This window comes from Gossypium raimondii, chromosome 5 (assembly GCF_025698545.1).
Source record: "Gossypium raimondii isolate GPD5lz chromosome 5, ASM2569854v1, whole genome shotgun sequence".
NCBI lineage: Eukaryota > Viridiplantae > Streptophyta > Magnoliopsida > Malvales > Malvaceae > Gossypium > Gossypium raimondii.
The window spans coordinates 54,988,796-54,998,704 of NC_068569.1; the positions used below are offsets into that span (position 1 = coordinate 54,988,796).

At 32.6% G+C, this 9,909-nt stretch overlaps 1 protein-coding gene across 1 annotated transcript; it reads right to left on the reverse strand.

The window, feature by feature from the left end:
- Positions 1 to 2,289: 2,289 nt before the first annotated feature.
- Positions 2,290 to 4,585, reverse strand: LOC105767316 (putative disease resistance protein At5g05400). Its single transcript, XM_052630515.1, has 3 exons — positions 4,444 to 4,585; positions 3,083 to 4,108; positions 2,290 to 2,813 (listed from the first exon to the last, which is right to left on the reverse strand). The coding sequence occupies exons 1-3, from the start codon at positions 4,583 to 4,585 to the stop codon at positions 2,290 to 2,292; spliced, it is 1,692 nt and encodes a 563-aa protein (XP_052486475.1).
- Between the last annotated feature and the right edge of the window lie 5,324 nt (positions 4,586 to 9,909).

Here is a 9,909-nt window from a genome sequence, read left to right on the forward strand (position 1 = left end):
ATAACCAATCCCTGTAAACACATAGAAATCCCAACAAATGTCTTAAAAACACACTAGAGTAAATGTTACCCATAAGTGTTCATATTTTACATATTCCAAGTAATAATGTATACTACTTCTCTAATTTCATTACCACATGTATCTTTTGTTTTTTTAAAAGGATATATTTTAAAATTTAAACCAAATTATTTAAACATGAGAGGTCAATTCTTGATTTTACATTTTTATTTAAAGAGTGAACAATGGGACTCACGTGCAAATTAAGTATAAAAGGGGAATGAATTATCGCATGAATTAAGCAATATATTGATTTACTGGTTTGCTACAATCTAAATAATACCTCCAGGAGCCGAGCTTGTACAATGAAGCATGAGAATATTGGGCAATCCATTATTCGAAGAGTTTTCAATTTTGGCCAGTAATAATTCTGCATGAAATGAACCACACATTTAGATATTATACAACATATATTTATCATTTATATAACAATTAATACAGAAGTACCTGTGATCTAAATCCAGGAAGCACAATATCTTGCCCATTCTCATTTTGTTCCATGTTGAATATTTGCATAAATTGAGGACAATGACTTATGTGAAGAAATTCCAAGGATTGAAGCCCTGGAGTCGAAGTGCTTGCACAAACATATTTCAAACTTTTGCAAGACTGTATGTGAAGAATTCTCAATTTCGGCCAGTAACAAAGACCACAATCATTCTGCGTATTTCAAACACACATATTAGTAAGTTATTTATTTTTAATAATTTTTTAATATTATAAAAAAAATTGAGCATATCAATATAAAAATTTTAAAAATATTCATTATATTGTATTTTCAAGGTATTTTAACTAATGTAAAATATTTGTTATTATATTATAAAAAAATGCTATAAAACAGCGAAAAATAGTTAAGTAGATTAACAAAATGATCAGGGAGAATATATATCTCTACCTCAGGAATTTCGTCTTCTTGGGCAAAACCAATTACTTGCTCTACTCCATCGCACTGAAATATGAAGAGTTTTTCTATACACAGCATACTTTGAGCAAGGCAAGGTGAGAAGATTGTTTTCAGTTGATGACAAGATCCAATTGTCACAACCCTTAGTCTCGTAAGGCTTGCAATTGCACGATGGGATCGAGAAAGACCATAACACAACCCTTTCAAAGAAACCATGTTGTGGATATTTAATTTCACCAAATTAGAGAATACAACAGTTGGCCCCTGATCACTTGTTATATCAATCAAGAATTCCATATCCTTGCAAGATGCAAGCTTCAGAGAAGTCAACTCATTTACTCCCGTTTTACCTACGCTTGGCACAATGTTCTTCTGTCCACTCACATTCCTTAACTTCAACTTTTTCACATTGCAAAATAAATTGTTAAATGCAGTTAATGAAGATGAAAAGTTTGCAATTGTCACTGTTTTAAGGGTTTGTGCCTTCAATTATCTAAAACAGTCATCTACAACTATAGCATACCTTTGTAGTTTGGGGAACACAAAATATTCTTGTGAAATTTGATTAGTAGAAAAATGCAGTTAAACGAGACAATGAATTCAACTCCAATAAACTGATATTGCTTTTGCTTATGACATGTAACTCTTGCAGTGAAGTCAACCTATTATATTCATAAAAAAAAATAGCATTAATTAAGACACAATACACATGAGATGAATATGAAATATTAAAGATGAAATTGTGAAAAAATTCAAACATTCATAAAAGTTTATAAATCATTAATGATTTTAATTTTATAATATTTTAAATATTTATTTATTTTATTAAATGATAAAAGTGACGCATTATAGTTAATTGACAGTGTATGAAATTCATACATTGATGATGTATCAAATATTATCTCATATATATGTATTAACTCTAAATTTACAAAAGCTCTTAAAAATCTAAAACTACAAATGGTACCCTATTTTTAAAAAATATTTATCCAATTACTTAATGTTAATTTAAATAAATTATTAATAAAATATTATACCATTAAAATTAGAGGACTTATTAAATTAAAATTTTTAATTGATTAAAATATTAAATTTTTTAATATTTGTTGCTTTGAATATTTGAAATATATATTGTGATATCTTCACAGAATAGGAATATGATAAAAAAGAAAATTAAATCTGATGTACTCTTACCTTGATACTAAGTTTGGGGGATATTCATTTCTTCTTCAACTCCAACACCAGAAAGACGTAAATATTTCAGTGTAGACAATTTCACTAATTCTTCACTTATCTCATCAATTTTAGTGCCAATCAATGCAAGAATCTCAAGGCTTCTCATATTTTTCAGTGATGATGAGAAGTTTTCCAGCTCGCAATCCACACAACACAGTTCTAAGATTTGGTAAGGAATGGAATCCTATGGGTAAGAAACTGACACTTTCTAGATATAGAACTTGGAGGGCTTTCATTTCTTCAAAAAATATACTGGAAACCACCAGTAAATCACCTCGCTTCCGCTTCCGCTTCTGCCTCAAGTCCCAGTTCCAATCGCAATCCCAATCCCCCTCTAAAATCAAAGTCTTGAGCTTTGAAAATTCCACTTTATCAGGAAGTTTTTTTATGTTAATACTACAATTCCATAAAGCGATTGCACTATAACATCCATCCATATCGGGCCATTCTTTCAGCTCATCTTTTACCATGAACCTATTTTCTCCGGTTGATGTCAGCCAATGAGCAAAATCTCGAACCACATCATGCATTCTTATCCTTTCTGCATCATCAGTTCCCAAAATCAAGCCTGATTTTTGGAGTTTTTTAAGTGCCATAACAATTTCATTCCTTTTATCTTCAATTTAGAAAGCATTAGGGAACAATCCTACTCCAATTCCACACATAATCAATATCTCAAGAGAGATTTCATAATCTTCAGGAAAAAGGGAACACAGTAAGAAACAATTTGGATGTCATTTCCCGTTATTTGGTTATTGCCTTCCTTCAAATAATCGTAGCTAAGCTTAAGAGGCTTGAGGACACCTCCGAGAACTTTTTCATTATCCAAATGTCTTGATTCCTTTTATCTCTGATTTACGGTTGTCCACCCATTTAAACTCTCACCTTTCAAAGCTTTGGCCACGACAACAATTGCAAGAGGCAATCCCTTACATTGAGCAGCAACCTCTTTGGCCACATCATTCAAGGTGGAACTGTCATCATCTAAACCAGCTTTACCTCGAAATAAAACCCATGCTTCGTCTTCGGATAAGATGCCAAGTTGAATTTCCTTCGTACAGTTCATTTTAGTGCAGACTTGTTGATCACGTGTAGTCAGAAGAATTTTACAACCCTTGTGTTCATCACCGAATGGAATTCCAATCCTCTCCAATTTCAATTCTTCCCAGAGGTCGTCGACAATTACGAGGATTTTGTTCACGCCTTGCATACTCCTGAATAGCACTTCTGCTTTTCCTTCTCGGCTACTTGTTTCAAAATTTAAACCAAAAATATCTGCAACTTTATCTTGGATTTTGTTGATGTTTGGATTTTGGGACATAGTAAACATTACAACTTTATCAAAGAGCTTTTGTTCTCGAGCTTGCTTCCCAACTTCTTGGGCTAAAGTTGTTTTACCAACTCCTGGCATTCCCTGCAGTCCGATCATTTTGACACCCTTAGCGTTTATAGCCTCCATGATCTGGTTCAAAGCTGATTTTGAAGATTCAGAGTCCATGAAATCCGTGGATGTGATGAACTCTATTCCTTGAAGAGAACCACGATAGCCCACCTGTGGGAAGTTAGAAGCCTCTAAAAGTTTAGAGATAATAGGAGTCTTCTCTGCAAGTTTCTTACTTAAGCAGTATCGCCAGCCCCATTTAGGACACCATTTGAAACACTTGATGCTATCTATTTCATCTTCCAAGTTCTGGGTTTCTTCCAGTTCTTTCTCAGCACTTCTAAGCCAGTCCTCAACGTCCTCATAAATGACCTCAATTTTCCTTTTAGCCTCATCGACACGAGTTTTCACCCTCTGTTTCCTCAATTTAAGTGCCTTTCGTTGATTCGTGAAATCTTCAACGATGTTGGTGCAAAGAGACAACAACAGAATGTTTTCAATCTTGCTTGTATAGCAAGCCTCGAGCCTTGCTGAAGAAACAAACTCAGAAGCAAGAACAGAAACACATGCGAGTGGAAAACAAAAGAAATTGAGAGAGTATTTTTTTTGAATGAAAGGAGCTGATATTTTCATTAACTAAATCAAGAAGGCATAATGCCATTACATATAATAGATAACAACAACAAAATGAACAAGTCTTTACCTAATGACATACCTAACACCACTAAATTTACATTGGAAATTGTTAATCAGCTTGCTTAAGTTTCTTTGCTGATTTTTCAGTCAATCAATCAACAAAAACATCATAAGGTTTACCAACTTAGTTCAACATGAACTAGATTACAAAATAATAATTAAAAAATACAATCAAAACATAACAAGTAGTTAGGCAACTTCAAGCTCCAGTTTCTGCACTTCATAGCTCGACTGCTTGCTGCCACTTCTCCTTGCATGGCCACCTTTGCATGTCTTGCATGGGAACTAAATTCAACAAACGATCTCTCCATAACCGAAAAAGTAACGGAGATAAGGTAATGCGCATTTCTTTGCATGGTTTGTGACATTTTCAACAGCAGTAGAGGCAACATATTCGGCCATTTTTGTTGATTGTCTGATGAGGATGAACAAAAAACTTTGATTATTAGTTAGAAGATCAACATAAAGACAAATAAAAGCAATTGTGACAAATAAAATCAGTATTTGTAGTGGATTCCGAGTAGTAAAAAATCGAATGGAAGCTACCAATTAAGAAACTGTAATTATTCTTCTAAACCAAAGATATTATTATTGAAGAAGCTAGACATTACTCTTGAACTTACCTCTCTTTCTCTCTGTGAATACCAGGAAGTAAATAGAGCTTGAGAGAAATAAATAACTGTAAAAGATCAAAAGAGTTGATTTAGTGCAGGTAATAGAAAATTGAGAAGGCCAATAAATAAAATGGAGATCCACTCAAATGGCATTCAAAAAAAAGATGAAAATATATAGCAAGGAAGATGAGGAGCAATTCCTCAAAACTTACCTTCACTGAACTATCCTCTGCGCTATTTCTTTTGCGAAGTGGAAATCAAGGTAAGAATAAAGTTTGCTTTTCCAGAAATAAAAAAAAAGTTTGCAGGTATTTTTTTTTTTTACCTTAATTGACCCAATACAAGAAATTTTTGAAAACTGAAAAACAAAGAGTGGAAATGATCACAAACACAGATTTGGGAATTTGAAAGCAAAAAACAATTTGGATGAAGAAACAAAAATGGCAAGTAGTTGGTTTAACTTTAATGTTTTGTCCATCCTTAGTTATTTAGCGTATGGCAAATAAAAGCCACTACTTTTTATCCACCTCTCCGCCTATGCCCTTCAAAATTTTTAATTTTAGTTACTCAATTCTACTTTCGCATTAATCGTGGATAACTTCCGTTTTCTCTTTCCCTCTAAGGTTCCAGGTCGATGTTAGTTGAAAATGGTAGTTGAATGTCGAAAGTAGGTTAAATGCTTTCTTCTTTTTTCTTTTTGGACGGCATAAAAGGTTGAAGATGATGATGTTTATATCTTTCTCCACTAACATTTCACTTCTTTACTTACATTAATTTATAATTAAACCTAATTAATTTACTTATTAGTTCAGCATTAATATTTAATTAGCTTAATATAATGACGTTTCTCACTATCCTCAATTTATGATTGGTTTATTTCTCATTTTAGTCTTTTGAATAATTACCATTTAAGTCCTTAAGTTAAAGCTTTTTTTTTTTAATGAAAAATCTACAGTCTCTAAATTTAATTAATCACATTTTTCGCTAAATTCTTTAATTGAATTTCAATATCCAAATACATGAAATAAATGAGATAAAGGTGTATAATATTCTCATTTGCCAAGTTTCAAAATTATACTTGGTCAAAATTTGTGCCAAAACTCAAATGCAAACTTAATCTATCAATATTTCACAGCATGTCTCGAGTAATAGGAGTAACAAGCTGCCCGGTGAAATCTTAGTATCTGAATATTCTTAGGTAATATGAGTCTAGAAGGGTATAGTGATTAAAGCTAGATTATGAATAAGAACTATTTGAGTGCGCCTATGGCACTTTGAGATGGGCGAGCACTAGGTTAGCCCATAGCAAGTAAGAAGTATATCTAATAGAAAGGATTCACCCAAAAGCCTTTGATTGGCGTAAAAAGGATGGGTGGAATATGTTATAAGTAACGAGGAAATAAACCGTGTGCTGAGAAGTCTATGTCAACAATAAGTGCACTTAGTAACGATGGCCTTGAGCCAGTTAAGTTATAAAGAAACAATGGTTAAAGTTTAATTGAATATGAACTACAATAGTTAAGAATTAAAGGAAACCACTTGAATAATATTCTTGGAACTGGTAAGATTTGGATAAAACCACCAATTGATTTATGTGAAGTGTGCCTAGTTCCAATATAGACTTGGGGTTAAGTTAGGGGCATGAGATAGGTTAAGAAGAGATATCTTCTCTCTCATTGGTGGAGTAAGTCTAAGAGAAGATGAAAGAACTCTGAAAAAGATGTAAAGTCAACAATTAGGCAAGTGAGAGGCAAGGCAATGACGGGTGTATGGGCAAGCCCTGAGTAATAAGATGTTACAATAATGCTCTTAACGAATTTGTAAATGTATGTTTGATGAGCTTCAAGTGATGCTCGAATGATGATATGCTTGAATGAGAAAATAATTTATGCGCCTGTGTATAGATTACCGTTAGTTGAACAAGGTCACGATAAAGAATAAATATCATTTACCAAGGATTGATGGCTTATTTGATCAGTTAAGTGGGATTCTCTAAAATTAATGTAAGGTTAGGTTATTATCAGATAAGGATTAAAGGTGATGATGTACCAAAGACAGCCTTTCGGTCAAGATATAGTCACTATGAGTTTTTCGTGATGTCATTTGGGTTGACGAATACACCAATAATATTTCATGGACTTAATTAACAGGGTATTCCAACCTTACTTAGATCATTTTGTTGTAGTCTTTATTGATGATATATATATTGATATATTCTAAGAGTGAGAGTGATCATGAAGAGCATTTGAGGATTGTGTTGAGAACTTGCATAACAATTAGTTGTATATTAAGTTCAACAAATGTGAATTTTGGCTAGAAAAAATGCATTTGTTAAATTTTAAAAATAAAAATTCTAAAAATATATATAAATAAATTTTAAAAATTCTAAATTGATAATTCGGTGACTTAAATAAGTAAATTAATGGTTCATGTTTATCATACTAAAGTATTTTATGTTTCAATTATTTTGGTTTGAAAGAGTTTCAAATATATATGCTTTTAAATTTATATGCTCTAAAATAGAATTAGTTGTATGATAACAAGATTTGAATTTGATATGTTTAATTTTTTAATATAACTCAAATAATTTTACTCGATCGACTCAAATTTCATTTTACTTGATTTGATTTTAATTTTCATTCGACTTTACTCGATTCTATCCAAGACTAAGAAATTAAAATTTTTATTCTCGAAAAACCAATAATGGTGGTTAAGGCATGTGATTAGAGTAGAACAAATATTTCCATATTTAAAGACGTGAACTTGTTAGTTCACACCATTAATATAATTAATCACGGGGTTAACTATTTAAGCTCAGTGTGATTTCCACCACAAGACAACCAAAACAATCGATAGGCATTTTAAATCAAATTATGTGGTGCAAATCATATTTAGCAAATTTAGTATATCAGATTAACATAACAGTTTTCACCATGTATAAGCAAAAACACATATACCATATCATATCAGAAATTTTCGAATTTCAAGCACATGTTTTACGGATGCCAACAAATACGGCTTAACAGATAAGTTTCTACCCCACTACTATACACCATACGAGTTCCCCAAAACTCGTCCATCCTACACACTGGGTTGTAGATGAACCACCAAATGTTGCAAGTTAATAGATACCAGACGGTTGTGAATACACAACATAATTGCAGATAAAAGCTCTATGATAATGGGTGGGCAAACCACCAATGGTTACAAGTTAATACGCTGCCAGATGGTTGTGAATATACAACATTTTTTAAGATAAAAGCTGCCAGATAATATGTAGATGTAACCCCAAATTTGCAGATTTATAGTCTGCCAAAACTTCCTCCTTACAAGGCTTCTCAACCCATGAAACAAAATAAGGCATGCTTAAAATAGATCATAATAAATCAAATATTATGATTAAAATTAATCAAATATTGACATAATAAATATGTTTTCAATCAATTAATCTAGTAGAAAAATCATATATATTCTTCAAAGGTTCAATTTGGCGATGTCATAAGGCATCTTATCAAAAACCTTAAGTACAAAAAAAAAAACTATCATAATTTTTTGGGAGATAAATATGGCAATGCCATATTTTTGGAGATAAAACTCTCTTTTATTTATTTATTTTATATTCCTTTATGATTCTTTTATGATGTTTGACAATGCCAGTAATGTTCAAAATTAGCCTACATGAGGTTGAAACGCTAGCAATTACTTTTGTTTTCGAACTTCACTATCTATTTGCTCGACCTGATAGGATCAAAAATGTTTACACCCCAAAATATAGAGAGTTAGTTGTAATAAATAAGCAAGAAATAACTTTTAAGCTTGAAAGCCTTCAATTATCTAGTTCTAGAGAATTTGTGCACTTGGGAGTCCCTGATAATTAAATAAACCAAGATTTACCATGACTACAATTTTAGAGAGACACGAAAGTGAAAGCCTATGGGGTTGCTTCTGTAACAGTATAACCAGTACTAAAAACCGTCTGTACGTCGGATGGTTTGGTGTTTTGATGATCCCTACCTTATTAACCGGTACTTCTGTATTTATTATCGCCTTCATTGCTACTCCTCCAGTGTTTCTAGATCTCTACTTTATCAAACAATATTATTTTTGGTACTATTATTCCTACTTCTGCAGCTATAGGTTTGCACTTTTACCTGTGGGAAGCGTCATCCTTATGAGTTAATTGTTTTACACTTTTTACTTGGTGTAGCTTGTTACATGGGCCGTGAGTGGGAACCTAGTTTTCGTCTGGGTATGCAGCCTTGGATCGTTGTTGCATATTCAGCTCCTGTTGCAACTACTATCACCGTTTTCTTGATCTAACATGTGAAACGAATACATACATTGCTTAGAGGTCCAAGGTTTAAACCACACCTCTCTCATTTTTCCTTTTTAAATTTTCAGCAACCCAAGATAAATTCCACACTAAAACTCTAGCTATTTAGTCTTTTTCCCCTAATTACACTAGATTATGTTTCTTTTCTCGTTCCAATTAGAATTTCTCTTCTCTCTCCCTATTTCTTCTCATATTTCTTTGCCATCATCTTCTTTGCATCAAAATTTCTCTCCATTGCTGAAACTATTTTTGCTCTCGATATCAAATCAATCCCAATAATTCAATTCTCTACCGTTTGTTGAATTCATCATTGATAGCTTTCGTAATTCCATCAAGTATGGTAAGTGCCTCTTGATCTAAAGTTTAGGACCCCAAATTTCATAAATTTTTAATCCGATATTGATCTTACAAATCAATTAGTCAATCTTTCACGGTTCTTGAAAAATCTTTCGTTAATATACAAATGTTAACTCTTGTATAATTGTCGTTCGAAGGACCCATTTTAGGGATCCTGGATTAGATTTGAACGTGATGGACATCACTCAAGATCTCGATGAATCGGGGAAAAATCGTGCCTATAGTAGCATCACACAGTATTCCACACAAGTGTGTGGGTCACACGGCCTCTCACTTAACCATGTCCCCTTGAAACCCAAGGATCTTCGATTCTCACGCGGCCTAGGCCCTT

Excerpts from the sequence above, each read along its gene's own strand:
- LOC105767316 (XM_052630515.1), bottom strand. The coding sequence starts at position 4,585 with ATGGAGAGATCGTTTGTTGAATTTAGTTCCCATGCAAGACATGCAAAG. Across the intron at positions 4,109-4,443 it reads CTACTTGTTATGTTTTGATT|CAAGGCTCGAGGCTTGCTAT; the intron begins GTATTTTTTAAT and ends TTGTTTCTTCAG. Across the intron at positions 2,814-3,082 it reads CGTGGCCAAAGCTTTGAAAG|ATAAAAGGAATGAAATTGTT; the intron begins GTGAGAGTTTAA and ends TCTAAATTGAAG.